We start from the raw sequence: 21,444 nt of genomic DNA, 5'->3' as shown, positions 1-21,444 counted from the left end.
GATCCACCTACCTCTGCTTCCCAAGTGCTAGGATTAAAGGTGTGTGCCACTACAACCCAGCAGAAACAAAATATTTTTTAAACTGAAAACTATCATAAAAATCTTTACAAAAATATATTTGAAAATGTAGACAAAATATAAACAACCCATAACACCTGTGAACTGCTAAAACCTAAACATGGCAATTGAGTCATATTGCACCTCACAAGTTGTTGGTTTCCTTGGATTTTTTTTTTTTTTAACTCTTACTTCTTTTGTTTAGGGAATTTGAGGAAGGGATAGCAGGGACAAAGGATCTTCTTTCAAAGAAGTACTTAATGGAATGAGCAATTATAAAATGAAATTTAAAACAAGGGCCAGTATCTAAAGAAAATGAAACTTAAGTAAGAAAATATCAAATTTAAACATGATTAATCTATATTTAAGTGTACTTAATAAAATGTGGGATTTTATGAATTTTTAAATGAACAATGTATAGACAGCAAAGCCCTCAAATATACCTAACCTTTTATACCTAACCTTCCATGACACTTATTCATCAAAGTCTCAATTATAGCTGATTATTCAAGTTAATGAACATGAAAGCTGATTATTAAACGTGTCCAGATGGTAGGATCAATTTCATTTTGGAATGAGTACACTAAAAATGTATTAAGTTTGAAGTTAATTCCATGTGGAATGCTGATTATTTACCAATTATCCTTATAGTAAGATGGCAGTCCTGTATGATTCAACTGAATGAAATCTTAATTTTAAGCATATTTGTCTATTAAAGAGGTTAGGGGGTGTCCAGACTCAGTATAGTTAACTATTTTTAGTTGTTTAGTTAAATATTACTTATTTATCATCTTTTATTCTATTTTCATAAAAGCAATTATGGGTGGAAAATGTTTATGAAAACATTGTAAGAAGTACTTAAAATTGAGATGACTACTCATTTTGTTTGAAGTGTAGAGCAGACCATTATTGAAATCTAGAAGTATGAGACCTTGGCTGCAGAACACTGGTGTAATCAGTAATAATATTTAGTTTGGTGGGGAAAACTAGAGAACATATACTCTAGCAGTATGAATTTACAGAGATGCATGTGAAGTATGTTGGTCTGGCTTTATAGAAGTAGTTGAAGGTTACCTACAATTTGGTAAGTGGGTGAAACACTTCGAAGGACAGGCACCAGAGAAGGAGTGTGACCAATCTCCACAGATTGTCAGACTCAGGCAAATGTTTGACAAAGAGAAGGAATGTATAAAGAAGACCAGTTTGATTCCCCCCCCCCAAATGCCTGATTGTGTAAAGATCAGTAAAAAAGTAATTTCATCCAAAAACAATATTTGGGGTGAGATTAATCTTATAATTAATTGTTCACAGGATTACATTAAGTAGACAGAAATTGAGTGGGTGAAATTAGCTAGGAGATCCCTGTCACAATGTGCATAGAATAAAAAGCCCTAGACTAAGACGTTAATGGTTGGCTAAATGAAGCTGATAGGCATCTCAGAGATAGACTTGATATTGACTGAATGGTAAAGGGGGATAAACATCATGGTTTCCCCATTTCTGTTACCTTCACTAATTACTGATGCTTGGCATCATAGCTTTGGTTTTATACCACGCTGTATGCACATTTCATTCTCAGGAAATGATTGTTTCATATTTACATTTAAAGGTCTATACATATGTATTCATATTCTCTCTCCTCTCCTTTTTTCCCTTCTCCACCATTTCTCTTCCCTGCTCCCTTTCTCTTTTTTTTGTGGGAGGAGAATATATTACCTAGGCTGACCTCAAACTAGGCTGAAGTGATCTTCCTGCTTCAGTCTCCCTAATAGCTAGGCTTTTCTCTTTTCAGTACACTGATTCTATTAATGACAGTTGTATGTGAGGGGGAAACTAAACTGTTCTTAAAATGCCTTGGTATAATCAAAGTCTAAATCTATTTTTAAAATATTACTGAATACTGAAATTATTGCTTCAATAAATATCAGCATATACCTTCAGTTACATTACTGAGTCAATTATAGACAAAGTGTAAATACCTTAGAGCATATCTGTAAATAAGGTGATGTGCATTACCATAAAGCTTATTAGTAAGGAAAACATTATTGAATCCATTTCAGGAAAGCCTAAGACAGGACAGGTGCAGTGTCACACAACTGTAATTCCAGCACTCAGAGGCTGACACAGAATAAGAGTTTGCCTCTGTAAGGAAAAAAAAGTGAAGAAGCAACAGCTTAGAGGGGGTAGGACAGAAAAAATCATAATGCCTGTCCATAGAAATCTGAAAAGATAACATCTCTCAGAGTTGACAACAAATATAGCTCACCAAAACTGTGAGATTAGAAAAATCTTACAAATAATTAGATTGAAATGCTCAAACTGTTCATTTTGGGCTGAACAACACTGTTAGTTATTTAGAGCTTATTCTTTGCAAAGCCTAAGATGTTGATTAATTTAGCTTGTCTCCTAGAATTTGTGGAAATAGTTGTTTCATATATTGAAGATTGCTTTAAGAATGTTGAAGGGCACTGGGCGGTGGTGGCGCACGCCTTTAATCCCAGCACTCAGGAGGCAGAGCCAGGCGGATCTCTGTGAGTTTGAGGCCAGCCTGGTCTACAGAGCGAGATCCAGGACAGGCACCAAAACTACACAGAATCCCTGTCTGGGGGCTGGGGGATTGAAGGGCATGTTATTTTCTAGAAAGCTTCCTCCCCTCCCCCGCCCCCTGTTTTTTAGTGTAAGAAATCAGCTGTAGGTATTCTCTAGTGCTTGACTTGTGTTTGTTGGATTTTTATCCTCATTATCCTCACCATTACACTTTGTTATTAAGTTACATGATTCCCCTTTGACTGAGTGTCTCAGCTCTATGTATCTTGGACTTGGAGAGTCTTATCAGCATCAGCATTCCAGGATTGAGTCTTCCTTGATAGGCCATGTTTGGAGTAAACCCTTAGTATGTATGCCTTAGTTTTCTTTAAAATACAAAGAACTGTGAACATACTGTTAATTTTTTTTTTTAGTTATTTTTAGGAACAAATAAGAAAACTAAAGTCTCTGTAGTTATGGTTTCCCCCTCCATTATAGCCTATTATGTAAAACACACAGAACAAGATAGCATGCCTGGTGGTTAAAAGCACAGGCTCTAAATGCAGACTGCGTGGGTTCTAATCCTCATTTTGCCTCTTGCCTGCTGGGCAGACATGGGCAGAGTACTAGAACATCTTGTTTTCATGTCTGTAAAATTGGGGGATAATTCTAGCTCCAAAGGATTATTGTCTGGATTGAAGATGTAATTCATTAAAAACATTTACCTGAAATAAAGCATAATAAATGATGTCTCGGTATTGAAATATCATTTTTTGTCATTATCAAGATGCCTGTTTGTTATCACTAAAAATGAGAGATAAATTTTGTATTAGAAATTTAAGACTCTTTAAAAATCCAGTATCTCTTTAAGAGTCCAAAGTCTCTTCATTGTGGGCTCTTGTACAATAAAAAGTTTTATGCTTCTTATTCCAAGAGAAAAAAACCAGAACACAGTTAAAATCAGATCAAGGCAAATACCATCCAGCAGTATAAATAGTTCATTGTTTAATATCTGGAACAAACACACACACACACACACACACACACACACACACACACACACACACACACACAAGATCTTCTGGGCTCCCAAGGGCTTGGATAGCTCCTCTTCTCCAGCATTACCATCCACATCACACATAGCTTGTCTTGTAGGTGCAGACAAACTCCACTCCACACTTGCTGTTGTCCTTAGAGGTCATCCCACAGTCCTGGCATCTCCAGTATGTTTTTATCTCAACTGCAGCTGGCTGCACCTTCACCAGTGTCCTCGCTGGACTCTTACAATGCCAACCCCCAGACGTTCCTCATGGTACTTTCCATCTTGCAGCTTTCATGCCACCAAAACATGTGAAGGACTCTTACACATTGTCAAGTTCAGCCAGGTTCAGCCTTGGCTTCCCTTGAACCCCAGCTCTGTGTACTGACCCTGAAAAAATACTTCCTAGAAGATTGCACCTCAGTGTTTTTCAGCCCCAGCTAACTAGCATCAGTTGTCCTAGCAAAGCAAAGGTTTCACTTTAGTGGTATGGGTTTCTTGATAGTCACAGCTAATTTTTTAATCTGAGCTGACCAGAAACCTCAAATTGTTAGTACAAAATATCACCCAAACTGCGCTGAGTCTTTGCTTTCCTCTGAACTTCACAAACCTGGCCTCTATCATCTGCATTGCCCAGGTGCACACTCACACACACACACACACACACACACACAGAGAGAGAGAGAGAGAGAGAGAGAGAGAGAGAGAGAGAGAGAGAGAGAGAGAGAGAGAGAGAGGAACCACTTGGGGTTTCTTGTGATTTACTAATTCAGCAAGCTGCCAATCAGTCTCCTGTTAAGACTCCTATCTTCTTTCTAAGTTAACATTGATCTTTAGGCGAGCAACCCTTGAGAGAAATAAAACACGTGGTCATCAAGGGTCTATTCTATATCAAGAAATAAATTATGTTGTAGAGGGTTGAGAAATTAGCAATATAAAGTACTCACTCCCTTCACTGGTTGAGTTACTTTACCTCTTCAAAAATAATTTATTCTCTCTGGAGCTAATAACCTATAAACTATAAGAGCTGTTTGTTTTTACCATATGGAGATAAAAAGTATAGTAAGTAACCATAGTTAGGGGTTTTGGAATGTAGTTTACTCATTTTAGTCAGTACAATTTCAAACAGTTATAGCATTGAAATATATTTGCTTAATGAGTTGAAGCCTGAAACTAAAATTAGATGTTTGGAAGAAAGTGAGGAAATGGGTTTCAATTTTTTCATTAACCAGAACATTGCATATTGAGTAAACTATTTCATTCTATCATTTTATCCTAGCTAATTGAACTTATTTTTCTCCCAGTTTGGTTTCTCTGTCATTTATTCAGAGATTAAAATATCTGTATCTTAATATGAAGTTACAGAAAATATAACTTTATAGATAATTATCAGAGAAAATATGAGATGTTCTCTTGCCTTACCAGCTCCATGCCCCACCTGTCTTGTCCCCCAACTTTGGAATCACCTGACTTGGATACATTACTCTTAAAGTCATGTCTCCAAGTCTGAAGGTCTTGCTGTGTGTATTCCAACAAGCTGATTTACTTAACTTCCTTTGTGCCATTCCCATGAATCTGAATTAATTATACTGCCACCTTTCAGAGATGTATGTTAGAAGTCACGTGTGCCTAATTCTGAAAATGGCTTCGTACATTAAGACTCATTTAATCACTGATGGGTAGAGAGAAACTGAGACACAGTTATTAGTCATAATTTAAAAATACGGCAATATCATGGAACTGTCTTCTACTGCAGGCATATAAGCTGCAGTATCAACTTCTCAGTCATTAGGAATATTGTAATTTGGCTAATATCTTAATGGTCAAGATGCTACAAGGAGATGAAAGAAGACCTGTATCCAGCATGCAAACAGTGATAGGGTAAGCACTTCCAGTTGGCTTTTCTTAGGCAGCATTGATTTGTGTGCATTACTGGGTCTGTGTAAGATGGTGTCCTTTTAACACTAGCCGAATTTAAATGTCAGTAATTTTTTTCTGCTGCAGATTAGTGTAATACAGAGAAATTTTCTGTAAGTAAGGGGAGGGAGTGGATGCTTGTTAATAGCCTAAAAGTAACTAATGAGGATGTGCAGTCAGACGATTGATTGAATGAATAGCTGCAGTCCTGTGTTTCTTTCTCGCTCGCTCTCTGCAAGCTGTGGAGAGGGAGGGGGAAGAGCAAGGCAGGGAGGGAGCACGAGAAAAAAAAAATGCTTTCTCTTAAGTGGAAGTAGCACGGATCCCAGGGGCCAGGAGGCCAGAAATGGAAGTTTAAACTGCATCTATCTTTTAAAGGCAGAACAGCAGGAATCAAAATGTCAGTCTCCGGAGTCACAATTTACTCTTTATTTTTTAAGATCTGGACGATAACACAGAATACTTTTTTTAGGATGTGTTTTTTTTCTTGTCCATGTTGAGATTATCTAATGTTATCTGAGAAGCTGGATTCTTATCTGTCTGTCAGTTGAAGTGGAGATGGGAAGCAGTTGTGATAAAGGTATAATATGTATAAGTATCGGTGTGCATGTGTATATGTGTATATGTATGTATCACTGTGAAAAAAACCTTTAAAATGTAGTGTTAATATGGTTTATGGCTGTTTAATTAGAGATCACATCATTTGCAGAATCTTAATCTTGTTAGGTCATTTGAACAGATCTGTGATTTCAGAGTAAGATGTAAGTAAGGTCATATAACCAGAACAAGGAGAAGCGGCTCTATTTTTATATCTGCATAGGCATGTATATTCTTTTATCCTGCAGCACCTTTCAGTCTTCTCATAGCTTTTGCTCCAGTCTGGTGAATCATCTGTATAGAACTGAACTTTAACCTTTTTGTAAGCAGTGTCAAATCATGCTCAACACTAATATTTCTGGTTCACAAAAATATAAGAAATTTCTGATTCACTTCTAAATGGCTGATAGAGAAGCAGAGCCATATGGTACAAGATAAAATTATTAAGTGAACCTGAAAACCTTAAACATATTATAACTTAGAAAAATTACTTCTTATGCATGCACAGATAAAAATACAAGTTGTCTCTTAGAATAGATTCTTAACCCTGACCAAGTTTCTTTGTTTCCATAGGTTAAACATCACAGAGATACCTAAAGCATGTTGAGATAAAAATGTAATAGACTTTTAAAGAAAACAGCTTTTTTGTGTGTATGAGGAAAACAATTTTATAGTTTAGGGAAAGTCTGAAATTTTGGGTTCTTCATGATGTTTCCACTTCCTCCACTTTTCCAGAGGTGCCAGCAGAAAGGTCCCCCCGCAGACGGAGCATCTCAGGGACCAGCACATCAGAGAAACCGAACTCCATGGACACTGCGAATACCTCCCCTTTCAAAGTACCAGTAAGTGTTGCTTACCACTAAAATATATATAAATATATATATATATATATATTTATATATTCTCCTCAGAGTTGAAGTAGTCCAAACATTTTGTTCCTTAAGAATTTAATTACAATACTGAGGATAAAGGCCAGAAGTATACATTTCTATTGATTAACTGTGAATTATGTCCAGTCTAAGGTCTATTAGATTTTAAGGACTACTATTTTTGCTCGTGGGCTATTTTACAAATACAACTAAATACCTTAAATCTGAATTTTTCTGAATTACAGAGTGCAAATCTTTGCAGGTATCTATTAATCTAGTTATTAGCTAAAAATATATTAATATTATAATAAGTACAAACATTTGCCAAAAGCACACTGAAATAGGAAGACCATAGTGGAGCAGTAGAGCTGGCCTTTCTTTCTCATTGCAAACCTCCTATTTTTTATACTTTATTTTATAATGTTTTATTATTTGTGTGTGTGCGCATGCATGCGTCTATTCACTGCAGTGCACATGTGGAGGTCAGAGGACAACTTTGTGGAGTCTGTTCTCCTCTCTTCTACGTCTATATGGATTCTAGGAACTGAACTCAGGTCATCGGGCTTGCAATAAGCACTGAACAATCTTGCCAGCCTCAAGTAACTCAGATATTAAGCCATCTCTTCCCTTGAAGTATTGGGTAAAAAATGAACCTATTTTGTAAACATATGAAAATTTGTATGTTATAAAAGACATATTTAAAGAGAATTGCTTCAAGAATTGGTCATTATTCTAAGTACAATGATCAGTATAAGATAGAAATAAACTTTTCTTTTGGGGAAGAAAACAAACTTTTTCCCTCTTAATGTAGCTAAACTAATGTTCTTATTCCAATACTTTAAGTTGAGATGGCTTTTAAGTAGAACCTGTTTATTTCTGTGAACTCTGAAGAGCAATATACTTACCTCTTTCACATTAAGAGTGGGTAGAGTTTGTGTGTATTCTGTTTCTGTAAAAACCTTTCAGAGTTTTACAGACATCTATAGACTGGCAAGTGAGTGCTACATTAATATTGCAATCATGGTGTGGCAGCTACTTAAGAGCACCAGATGTAATGTCCTACTAAATTTCTTAATTCTATAGATACAGCTATATATGTTTTAATTTTCATGAATGAAAAAAGCATGTTTCCTTCACCTTTTCTTTCTTTCAAACAGCTCAGAAACCAATATAGCTTAACATGTATTAGTAGTTGTGCTGGGATTTTTGTTTGTTTTTTGTCAACTAAACATATCTGGGAAAAGGAAATCTTAATTTAGATAATACCTCCATAAGATTGGCCTTTAGGCAAGTTGGTGGAGTATTGTCTTGATTAGTGATTGATGTTTGGGGCCCAACCCATTATGGGCGGTGTCATGCCTGGGCTAGTAGGCCTGGATTGTATAAGAAAATAGACTGAGTAAGCCAGTAAGCAGCACCCCTTCCAGACCACTGCATCAGCTCCTGCCTCCAGGTTCCTGTTCTTATTTTGCTCCGTGAGGGACTATGATGTAGTAAACCCTTCCCTCTCCAAGTTGCTTTTGGTCATGATGTTTTATCATAGCAATAGACACCCTAACTAAGACAGTAATGCAGTGTATTGTACAGCAGTTCATGCAATAACAGTGATCCTGAATTATTAAGAAAAAATGAGATTTTCTTTTGTTTTATTTTTTTTCAAGGTGTAACTGAGTATATTATATATCAATGAATACTACTTAAAACTACCTGTGTACAGAGTTCAGTGATACACTTGACTGGACTAAGTTTCAATTTAAGGTTTTCACACTGTCTTGCTGGAATCAAATGGTGCTTTCTTACATTTTTTCTTGAAGTACACAGGTGAGAATAGCTCTCTGAATTATAGTAACAATGAAGACTGTCGTAAATTGTGTGTGAAGTTTGTGTTCAGGCTTTGTAAAATTTTAATTAATTAAGAACTGCAATTTTTGCTTATTCGAATAATAAATTGGCAAATAATTTAAGAATTATCCTAATAAAAACTAACCATTTGTAAGTAGAAGTTTCAAAGCAATGAAAGAGAAGTACTTAAGACCAGGCAATACTTACAAACCATGTACTCACTTGATAATCATAGAAGTAATGAGGGAAGGAAAAAGGCTTCTTACAGTCACAAAGCCATGTATTTCTAGGAGAATTAACCACTCAGCAGTCCTCAGCTAGACATTTTTCTAAAATGAACCATCAGAACAGAACTCAGTTTTTTATCAGCTCTCCCTAAACGAAAAGGACAAATAGCTAACATGTTCTAGTAGTCCTGGAGCGTGTCATCATATTTCAGAGTATAGAGTGTACAGAAGTTGACACTGATAACTGTCATCCCTAATCATGAAAAAAATGAAATTGTATTTGTTCTTATTTTTTAAAGTATAACTGGATATATTATATATCATTTGAGAATACTTTATACCTTGAAAATAGGTGATCTTTATAAAACTTACTCTCCAGAAAGGTCTGTTTCATGCTAGATAAATAACACATTTTTATTTGTTGTTCGGCAGAATCATAATGTATATAATGTATTTTGATCATCTTCACTCCTCATTTTCCTCTTTTAGTTTGTCATCTCTGTTTCTCATTAACAGTGAAGATCTATTCTGATATCTCTGTAACCGCCCCAATTGCTCCATAGAGTACCTTACACATAGCAAACATCTGATCAATAGTTGTTGAGTGAATAAGATACACATCAATATACAAGATCCAAATAGAATAAGTTTATCCCTCATTTAGTCTCTTGGTGTAACTGATGTCCCTAGTAAATTGAAATAATAAACTTTTGCTATATAGTAAACATTTCATAAGAGATTATTTTAAATGAATGTGCATGTGCAAAATAGTTTTTTTTTCCCTCAATAAAGAGAACTTTTAATTTACCGTTAAGATTTATGTCTAGAGTATATTCTTTATATATTTACATTTGGAAATTGAAACTAGCTAGAATTTTTATTTAGTAATTTGTTTCTTGAAATATTTCTTTCGAGCCCTTTAGATATGCTTATGTACAAGCTTACAATGTTTTTGGTAGTTGTGAGTTTTGTCTTAGATCCTTAAAAAATTATAATCATTTGAATAGCTTTTGCTTCTTAAAAAAGATCATTTTTTTGTTTGTTTTTGCTAGGGTATATTTTTGCCTTCGTATATTTGTGCTTTTCTCTATATAAAACATTCTTTGTATATTTTATGCATTGCTCAAATGACATTTAAGTGATTTTATGGCAGAAATGGGGAAAAACTGACTAAAATAAGTTATCTCTACTTAAATTTAATTCAAAAAGAAAAACAAACGTATCTTAAAGTTGTATACAGTTGTTTCATACATAGTAGAAACTATGGCTTTGGAACAGGCTTCTTTATACCCTATTTATAAAGTGACTATTGATTTTTAGGATTTTTGTATGACTTCTACTTAGATGATACCATCCATTTGGCATTGAATAGAGAGAGCTGCTTGTTTTCCGGGCCAGGTGTTCAGCTTAGTGTTCTCATTTCCATAGCACAATGATCTGAGTTGGCCTTGTCTATAACACAATGCAGTTGCAGCTGCACCATTTGTATTAGCTTTGAGCTTAGCTCTGAAAGAATCCAGACACTAAAAAATATGCCAAGACACCCAAAAAGCATAGTTGAACTAAGGCAGTAGCTGAATATTCCTGTAAAACCTTCCTTATCCCCTTGTTACTATGACACTTGACCAGTCCCAGTCAAACAAATATGTAAATATAAGAGATTGTCAAATGATTAAACCTTTGTATGGTTAAAAAAAAAAACCCTCTGGAAAATAAAGTGAAGACTATATTAAAGTCCTGTATAAAAAGATATTGGGGCTGGAGAGATGGCCCAGCATTTGACCACTGCTGCTCTTCTAGAGAACCCAGGCTCAGTTCCCAGCACCCACATTGGGGTTCACAGCCAACCATCTGTAACTCCAGTTTCAGGGGATTTGATGCCCTCTTCTGGCCTATGCACATATATGTTGCACAAACACATATGCAGGAAAACACTTATACACATAAAATAAATATTTTTTAAAAGCTTCTTAAACACCAAAAAAGACAGTATCCCCTTTCTTAAGTCTCATGCTATCAGGATCAGCTGGTATTGGTTTCTGTTGTACCTAATGCCTTCTATATGGTCTATATATCTACTTTTCCAAATTAAACAGACAGTTTCATGCACAATTATGAAAGACTAGAAAGTGTTCATTATCCAAACCAGTGGTTTTCAATTCAAACTAGCCATAAAATTTACCTTTCATAAAATACACTGATAGTTAAAGATAAGGCTGATCATCAGTGTTTTGTTGTTGTTGTTGTTGTTGGATTTGTTTGTTTGATTTTAAAAGATTCCCAGATGCTTCTACTATGTACCCTGGAATTGAAAATTGTTTGCCTTCATGATTGGTAAAGTATGAGGGACTCTTTTGCACCAATCCACCTACAAACATTGGTGCTTTCTTTTGTACCCTCAAGTCTGACATTCAAAACTAATCAGTAGCACTTCCTCTGTGGCCTGCTGTTGCTCACATGTAAATTGCTCTACAACACATTAACTGCTTATATATGTGTTTGCCATGGTCAGTTTAGACTACCAGTCTGACAAACTGTTTACTTTACTGTGACACAGTGGCCAACATAAGAGTCTCTCTTAGGAGTAAAATAATGAAGTTCAGTTTATTGCATCCAAGCTGAAAAACTATTTCAAATTTTATATCCACATTGCTCTATCCACATTGCTCTTATATTCCAGGAAGACAGTTACAGCTGTTTCTCCTGGTACTTACAGAGTTTGTATCCATCTTTTCTCTTCTTTTTCACTAGCCATCCATCCAGAGTTAAATCTGTAATAGAATCACCCTGTAATGATACCTCTTTTAATAAAGAATATATTTGTTCCTGTGTGCATGAATATATAATATAAGCATATATAAATACATTATTACCGGAGATAATAATAACATGCTAAACAGAAAGATATCAGAAAGGAATTTTGTGGTACAGCATTACAAATACATACTACACCTTTAAGTCAGTTTGAGATCAGGATAGATATAATTTAATGATAGATAACCTAGAAAATCTGAAATTTAGCATCTTGATGTGCAGGACAAAAATAAGGTTAGATACAATTCGTTGAAGAATGGAATCTAAGAATAGACATGGATAGATACCTGGAGAAGGGAACAGGCTTAGCAAAAATTGTTAAAAGAGTCTAACTTGAAAGAATCAAAGAATGATGTGAAATAAATACTTCTCAATCTATAGTAATCCTTAGAAATAGACTTGCAGCAGACTAAGTACTGAAGAGTCCAGTTTATCCCACCCAGGAGGAAAGGCTTGTTCAAGAGGATAATGCAGTCACCTCTATATAGCACATTCTTTAGATAATATCCCTCTTGTTCCAAGAAAAGATATTTCTCCTTGCCTTCAATGGGAGATAGAGGCACAATTTTCACTTTATAATTAAAGGTAAGTGTTTCAAACTAATGCCCATTTAAGGATGACATTAGCCACTAAGCATACCAAATATGTACAACTGACATCAAATGTTTCCCTCCTACATAGGAGTCAGAAGCTAGTAATGTGGAAAGAAAATGTTTCCGATGTCATGATTTTGTTAGGTGTTTTGCTAATTGTGCCAAGAGTACTTTTTCCCCTTTCTCTAAAACTTTGCAAGATATGAGCACTGCTGCTAAAGAATGCCTCTGAGATGCCTTCTAGCATAGAGCTCTTTAATTCTTTTTTTTTTTTTTTAATTTATTTTAATTTATTTTGCAATACAATTCAGTTCTACATATCGGTCACGGATTCCCTTGTTCTCCCCCCTCCCGTCCCCCTCACCTTCCCCCCAACGCCCCCCCCCCCCATTCCCATCTCCTCCAGGGCAAAGCCTTCCCCACAGACTGAGGTCAACCTGGTAGACTCAGTCCAGGTAGGTCTAGTCCCCTCCTCCCAGGCCAAGCCAAACAATCCTGCATAGGCCCCAGGTTTCAAAGATACCCACACAACAGACTGCCGGCAATGGTCGAGAGACAGCCCGAACTGACCTACTCTGGTGATGGGATGGCCAAACACCCTAATTGTTGTGCTAGAAACCTCATCCAACTACTGAGGGATCTGGATGCAGAGATCCATGACTAGGCCCTGGGTGGATCTCTGGGAGTCCAATCAACGAGAATGAGGAGGGTTTATATGAGCGAGAATTGTTGAGACCAAGGTTGGATAAAGCACAGGGACAAATAGCCAAATGAATGGAAACACATGAACTATGAACCAATGGCTGAGGGATCCACACTGGATCAGGCCCTCCGAATGGGTGAGACAGTTGATTGGCTTGATCTGTTTGGGAGGCATCCAGGCAGTGGGACCAGATCTTGTGCTCATTGCATGAGTGAGCTCTTTAATTCTATAACCGATGCCACTTCCATTCTCCTGAATTTTTTTAATGTTTTGTATACTTTATATTAAGTATCTACTAATTTCATTTTAAAGGAATTTTATTCTAAGATATTAAAATATCATTGTAGTTTTCATCAGACTATTGGATAGCTAGTTAAAAGCAAACAAATGAAAACTTCTAGATGAGGGCTCTCTAAAGAAGGTAAACAATGGTGCTTATGTGTCTGACAAGATGCTCAATATCAGCTGTTAGAGAAGCTCACATCAAAATGATGCATTGCTACTTGTAGGATAACTATAATCCAAACAGGGAGACAGTAATAAGTATTATTGAAGATGTGGAGAAACTGAAACTCATGTATTGCTGGTGGGAATGTAAAGTGATGCAGCCATTAAAAAAATAGTTTGACAGTTCTTCAAAAGGTAATGTTGAGTTTCCATTTGATCTAACAATCTACTTCTATGGATGCAACCAGTGGAAAACATGCCTTTACAAAATTCACATAAATATTTACATCATCATAATTTATAATAGCTACAGAGTAGCCACAAGCTAAATATCAGCTGAAGAACAGATGTAAAAAGTGTGATCAATCTTGCTATCACATCAGTGAACAACAACAACAAAAAAGCCTAGAGAAGCCAAAACAGAAATCCATATGTTTTATGTTTTATTGCTGTGTGTATGAAAAGTCCAGAATCATAGAAGTGAAAGAATTCTAGAATTAGGCTGTGATGGTGGTTATATAAAGCGTTCTCTCTCTCTCTCTCTCTCTCTCTCTCTCTCTCTCTCTCTCTCTCTCTCTCTCTCTTTCTCTCTTTTTATTTTTTGAGAGAGACCTCTCAAGTGCTATGATTATAGACACGAGCTACTACTACCCAGCTGAACTTTTTGAATACACACACAAATAAATTTACTTGTACACTTTTAAAAGAGTAATTTTATGGCATCTGAATTATACTAATAAAGGTGTTTTGAAATTAAAATATAGACTTATGAGAAAGGGTAAAGATATAGTTTTATTAATACTTTTTAATGTGGTTATAAATTGAAAAAATAATATTTTTAATATACTAGATTAAGTAAAGTATATTTGAGGGAAAAGGCAAAGGAGATATATTTAATTACTTTGTTATATATTTGTTTATTGTCTACAAAATTCTTGAGTAGTCACTACTGATGCTTTGAATAATTGCATTTTATGCAAACTATGTTAATTTTTTCCTTCTCTAGAGAAAATAATACCATATTTTTTTGGATGTGGGAATAGGAGGCATAACAGTATTTTAAAACTGAATAAAGCAGGGACTCTGTAGAGATGTCTTAGCAGTTAAGAGCTCTTAATGCTCTTATAGAGGATCCCAGTTCAGTTCTTAGCACTGACATGGTGGCTCACAATGCTTATAACTCCAGTTCCACAGGAGACAGTACTATCTTCTGGCCCTACAGGCACCTGCACATGCATGGTATATATATAATCATGCAGGTTTACACACATCAGAGTAAATAAATAAATGTTGTTATCTGTTGATTGTTTATCAACAACACCTTAAAATAATATTCCCCGACATATTTTTATGTCTCAAGAATTATTTCTGTCTTATAGAATAAGTCATCAGGTCTTCTCTGAATCCTTTTACATCCATCAATCTCCTCTTTTCAGCCTGACTGCCATTAACTGTCTTCAGTTATCATTGCTACTTGTTCCTTCCTTGAACTGGTGTTAAGGCCAGCTTCATGAAGAGGAAACCAGTGCAGTATCTAAGCACTCACTGCACTCAGAAAGCCCATGCATGGAGTTGAATACGTTGTCGTTGCAATATTGTATGTGTGTGCTGTGTTCTTGTATGTGAACATGTTGAGGGTGGTACATTTGCACATATGTGCATTTGCATGCAAAGGTCAGAGGACGTCAGGTATCTTTCAGTGGTTCTTCATCTTAGCTTGTATTTTTTCTGTCCTTTTCACATGTGTTTATATATGGTGTGTGACGTGTGTAGACAAACGTATGTGCAGGTGCACATATTGTATGTGATCTTGCATGTAGAGGACCAAGATTAATATTGTGAATCTTCCTAGATCACTCTTCCACTTTATTCTCTGAAATAGGGTTTCTCAATCAAACCCAGAGCTGACTGATAGAGTTAGTCCCTGCTAACTAGCTAGATCCAGGAAATCCATCTTCTGAGGCTGGAGTTATAGAAGAGGTATCATGTCTACCCGGCATTTATGTGAGTTCTAGAGATCCAATCTCCATGCCAAGTGTTTTAACCATTGAGCCATCTCCCCAGCCCCTAATCTCTATTTTTATAACATTTTAAAGGGGTGTGTGTGTGTGTGTGTGTGTGTGTGTTCATATATGTTTGCATACATTGCTGTGGCACTTGTATGAATGTCAGAAAACAACTTTTGGGAATCGGTTCTCTCTTTCTCAACCCAGGCATCAAACTCATGTTTTGTATAGTGTCATTTCTTTCCTGAATTTTGAACTGTTGCCCCTCCCTGCATTTTTCCTGAGACCCACTAATTGTACTGCCAGTTTACAGTTAGTCCTGTGTAGTGCAGTAGATTGTTAACTCACTCATCTCTAGCCTCCAGCTCCTTCTCAACACTTTAGCCTTCACACTGCTTGCTGCCAGAGTGCTTTCTTTAATGTAAGACTGACTGTTACTACTTAGGTCATCAGACTTGGCAGCAAGCACCTTCACCCACTGAGCCATCTCACCAGCCCACACCTTATCTTTGGAGACATGATCTCTCACTGAACCTGGAGCTTGCTGATTCTAGCCAGCAAGACCCAGTGATCCTCCTGTTTACACCTCTTTAGTGTTGGGTTATGGACACTTGCAGCCAAGCTTGGCTTTTCTATAGTTGCTAGGGATCAAAACCAGGACTGAAGCTCATGACAAGCACCTTACCAACTGAGCCATCTCCCCAACTCTACAGTTTTGAAATTCTTGATTGTTACTTGACTAGCTTTTAAAGGTCTTCAAGTAGCTCAAGTCATACATGACCAAACCTTACACATTTTAGTTGACTTGCACAGGCAGAAATAAAATGATGAATGTTTTGAGTCTTCATCTTATTCTTTTGTTATTAAATGTTCCTCAGTCATGCTTTTGAATATTATATTTTATTAAGTAAACATTAAAATACACACTCAACTATATTTTATTCGTTTTATATAGTCAACACAATTTAGGAGCCACTTTTTTTAGAAGCCTTAGAGTCCTTCTTATTCACCTTATAACCTCAACATTAGACTGTTCTTTTTTTTTTAAGGGATTTATTATTTTGCTTTGTACTGCTAGGAATTGAACCCAAGTCCTCACACATTCTAGGTGAGCACTCCACCACTAAGCTGTGCTCCACCCCCACTCCAGGCTATTCTTTTTCCTAGTACATTTCTGAAAGCTCACTTAAATCTGTGGATAGTATGTATTATTGTCCAAGCTATACAGATTGCAAGGGCCTTGTTACCTCTTTATGCTGTAGTAGCCTCATCATAATCTCGTAGTTCTGAATTACTCAGTATATATACATACTGTATATTGTGTACTTTTTGTTTTTCAAGATTCTTCAGTTGGTCTGCTAAATAAAACAGTTAAGAAGGATAGAAAATAGTAAATAGAAAAAAAACATTCTTTCTATGTTCTATGGACCATAATGACAGAAAGAATGACTCATGGGGATTATTTTTCCTATGAGTTTGCCCTTCATTTACAGTATAGTTGACTATGTGGGAATGTAGTGCTGTTCAGCTCTTTAAAAATCAAACAAGAAGACAATAGTAACAACAGAACTGCAAACCAAACTCTGATGATCTGTCCTATTTACCTACATTTTATGCAGTCAGTGGGATCTCTTACTCAGAAGCACTCTTCCGTTAAAATCAAGTGGTTGCAGTTGAAAAAAAGTTGAGAACTCTTCTTAACATATGATCTTAGAGGATAGGTTCATCCTGCCTGATTCTGTCAGGTTACCAATACAAGAATTAAACATTATTGGCATTTAAAGATTTGTTTTTAGAATAGGCAAAAGAATGATAATTGTATTTTGGGCAAGCAAGATGGCTCAGTTGGTGGAGGCACTTGCCACTAAGCCTAGAGACCTCAGTTTGATTCCTGGAACCCATATGGTAAAAGGAGATAACCAACTCCCATAAATTGTCGTTTGATCTCCACATATGTACTGTGGTGTACATCCCAACACACATCCACACAAATAAATCAATGTATAAACTTTTAATAAAGAAAGAACTGTATGCCAGGTTGTGGTGGTACACACCTTTAATCCCAGCACTCCAGAGGCAGAGGCAAGTAGATCTCAGTGAGTACTAGGCCAGCCTAGTCTACAGAGTGAGTTCTAGGACAGCTCCAGGGCTATGTAGAGAGAGGAGGTCGGGGGAGAACTGTATGTTTTACTGTGTTATCTTAACCTTTTTGACCAAGAACAAGTTGATTGACTTCATCTCACATCTTTTATTGTGTTTGGTTGGTTGGTTGGTTGGTTGGTTGGTTGGTTGGTTGGTTCGTTGGTTTTTTTGAGACAGGGTCTCACATTTTAGCCCAGACTAACCTGCAACTCAATGTGTAGCCCCAGCAAACCTCAAACTTGTGACAGTTTCCCTGCCTCAGCCATCTTTCCATTCCCTAAACAAGTTGTTCTTTGTTTGTGTGGTGTGCATGTGTGTGTTAGTGATGTATATACATATATATCCTGAATGAATGTATGAAACGTCTTTCAAAACAATCATATTCAGAGACATGTAAACCTGGAGACACTACCCACCTTGCTACTGAATAGAATAGCCAACTTCATACCACACAAAAGAGTAATCTTCAAGTAGACTAGAGACCTAAATATAGGAAGACAATAGAAACAGGCCATGTACTGCTTAAAAAAAAAAAAAAAAAGTTCCAATTTTTAACCTTAGCACAGGACAAAACCTTTTTAAAAGTTAAAAGAACCGCCGGGCGGTGGTGGCGCACGCCTTTAATCCCAGCACTCGGGAGGCAGAGCCAGGCGGATCGCTGTGAGTTCAAGGCCAGCCTGGGCTACCAAGTGAGTTCCAGGAAAGGCGCAAAGCTACACAGAGAAACCCTGTCTCGAAAAAAAAAAAAAAAAAGTTAAAAGAACCAGTAAATCTGACTTTACAAAAAGTGTTCATAAGAGCTGACAAGGTGCCTCCTGGGTAAAAGTGCTTGCCACAAAAGCCCAAAGAAGGCAACAATTCATCAGTGACACTGTCATATGTTTCTTATAATAATGAAGTATATCAGCATTTTAAGATATGTAGAGGTTGTTAATATTTTAGTACCTTCATTCATAATAGAAAGAAGTTTATAACATTTAGAAACAATACAATTAGTAAATACCCTCTAGAAGTAATATGCCTAATAAAATCTTTTCTACATTATGTTTTTCCATTTCTCTTTTTTGTTCCTCATTTATTCTGTACAAAAAATAAACCAAAGAAGAAAGAGGATAACCTGACCTACATTAGTGAAGAGTAATTGTGTTGTTGATATTATACCTGTGGTTTACCATTATTCAGAATAGTGATTTAGGAACATTTCATTTCACTCAAGGCACTAAGAATTTTGTTTTTTTAAATAACTAATAGTCTCCAGTCTCTCTCCATCTGTGATATTGTTGTTCATAGAGTCCTAGAAATAAGAGGCAGAAATTTTTAATTAAATTATCTAGTCCATCTCTCTTGACATTGAAAAATGCCTTTTACATTGTATTATCTAATGCTTTTTGAGGCTTCCATGATAACCTCTGGGAGACTGTCCAATGGACTAAGAGGCTAATAGACCTCACTTTAGGACAGTGTTCTCTCTTTTAGTTTGATCCACCATTTCTCACTATTTCCACCTTAAAGCTATTTTGCTTAATATTCATACTCAGAACTTGAGATCAGCTTAGTCACTGTTCATTCATAAGAAAGCACATGCTTGCATGAGAAACTGAGGTGATCCACTAAACGAAAAGTTCAAATACTGAATCTTTTCTCTTAAACAGCAGATTTGGCATTGTTTTAATGAATTGGATTTATCTTAATTCAGACTAATTATTGTTAGCATTCTACTCTACAACTATGAAGTAATTCACTGTTCCTTAAAAAATGCATACATATAAAGATGACTTTAATTTGTTTGATCTTATTTGCCTCCCAGGATTGCAGTTCAGTAGAGGCTATAAAATAAAATAGAAACAGAACTAATTATACCTCAAGACAGAGGAAATAACATAAACAAAGGTTCTTGCATAATCAGGAGAGAGATCTGGTACTATTACAAAAATCAAGAATGATTTCCTGAAAAAAAAAATGGTTGGTATTCATCTAAGCAGTATCAGGACAACTATGGAACCATTTGGGGAAAAATTAAATATGTGTATCACACCTCACAATGGCTTCAAGTGAACTAGAGATCTGTGTGTAGGAAGACAATAGAAATAGCCATGTAATTACTAAAAGAAAACAGGATGGCATTCTTTAACCTTAGCACAGGGAAAATTTTCATGATGGATACTGAAAAGCCAGATGCAGTTAAAAAGAATCAAGGATTATAACCACAAAAAAATTGTTATTAGAAGTTGGCAAGATACCTCAGCTTGCCACTAAAATCCAGCGACCTGAGTTTGATCCTGAGAATCCATGCAAATATGGAGGTAGAGACCAGTTCCACAGAGTTGTTCCTTGATTCCTACATGCATACCATGGAGTACGCACACACTCAAAATAAAAATGATAAATAAAAATAAATATTTTTATAAAATATTTTAATTGCATAGTGTAAAATTACAAAAAAGAAAACTAATAAACTGAGAAAATATTTACCTATTTTAAAACTATTGAAAGTCAGAAAACAAATGATTAAAGCACAAGAAATTAAAAAATTGGGGGATTTGAGGGAAGATATGAACAAGTCATTTTTGGAAAAAGTAAGTGTGTGTGTTTGGGTGTGTGGGTTTATGTGGGTGTGTCTTCGACAAAGTTGTGCTTATGAGTGAAGATGTGTATGGAGGCCGGAAGAGGGCGTTGGATCGCTGGAGCTGAAATTAGAGACCCTTGAGAACTGCTAGACACAAGGCTGAGAACCAAACCCAAGCTCTCTGCAAGAGCAGTACACACCTTTAACCACTGAGCTATCTCTCTCCAGCCCCTGAACAAGTCATTCTTTAGGGAAGGAAGGGAAGAAGAACGGAAAGCAGGAGGGAAAAAGAAAAACCTAAAAATCATTCGGAATGTCTGAAACACTGTTCAGATTCCCATTCAGAAAAATGTAAACCTAGAATACTATCCACCTTGCAGGCTGGCAGAAACAGTTAAGTAAACAGCTTCATCAGTGAAGATGTGGGAACCGACCCTGTCATACACACTGATGGAAAGGCAAGCTGGAATAGCCCTTCTGAAAATGTGACAGACAATATATTCTCTAAATACATTTTGATCAAGAATCTGCCAATCCACCCTTGAAGATAAGCCACCAACATGAAAATACATATGCACAAAGTTATTTATGACAGCAATGTTTATAATTGTAGAACACTGGAAATAGCATAAATACTTACAAATAATAAACTACTCTATGTGGAGAAGGTAGGATAATGTACTCCACCCTCAAAATACATTGTCACTAAGTTGGCTACAAGCAGCAGCTCCCTTAGAATTGATGGTGCAGATCTCCAGAAGCTCATAAGACCAGCTTCCTCTAAAGAGAAACAGAGTCATATGGCACCAAGGTTTTGAAGCTGCAGACTATTGCTGTGGGTGCTCAGAGTCTATTGCCTTGAGTTTAGGGTCCCAACACTCAGCAGCTAGCATTATAGCTACTTACAATTAGTTTGAGTCATCTTGGTTCTTTAACCATTGGTAGCTCAGGAACTCTTCTAGCAACTGGACTTGCATTCCCTTTTGGTTTCCACCTTTTACTCTTCCTGACTTCTATAGTCTCAGGGTCTCTGCCATCTTTTGTCTTAATACTTCCACCAACCTTATTAGCTTCTTGTACAGCCTGCCCTCTGGTACTC

General features: G+C 36.3%; 1 protein-coding gene across 9 annotated transcripts in view; it reads left to right on the top strand.

Moving 5' to 3' along the window:
- The window catches only part of Rasal2 (RAS protein activator like 2), a 309,127-nt gene that overhangs the window by 199,781 nt on the left and 87,902 nt on the right, over positions 1 to 21,444 (top strand). For 7 of the 9 annotated variants that reach the window (XM_052737303.1, XM_052737302.1, XM_052737301.1 and 4 more), the window contains one exon: positions 6,872 to 6,978. In XM_052737303.1, coding sequence (XP_052593263.1) covers positions 6,872 to 6,978 — 107 coding nt within the window. Of the gene's footprint in view, positions 1 to 5,378; positions 5,504 to 5,871; positions 6,120 to 6,871; positions 6,979 to 21,444 lie in introns of those variants that run through there. The other 2 variants (XM_052737307.1, XM_052737305.1) reach the window with 2 other exon arrangements.

The sequence above is a fragment of the Peromyscus californicus genome, unplaced genomic scaffold (assembly GCF_007827085.1).
Source record: "Peromyscus californicus insignis strain IS unplaced genomic scaffold, ASM782708v3 Scaffold_14__1_contigs__length_90479793_seg_2, whole genome shotgun sequence".
NCBI classification, from domain to species: Eukaryota; Metazoa; Chordata; class Mammalia; order Rodentia; family Cricetidae; genus Peromyscus; species Peromyscus californicus.
Note: the sequence above shows the minus strand (reverse complement) of the source record. Positions and strands in the feature narration are given on the sequence as shown.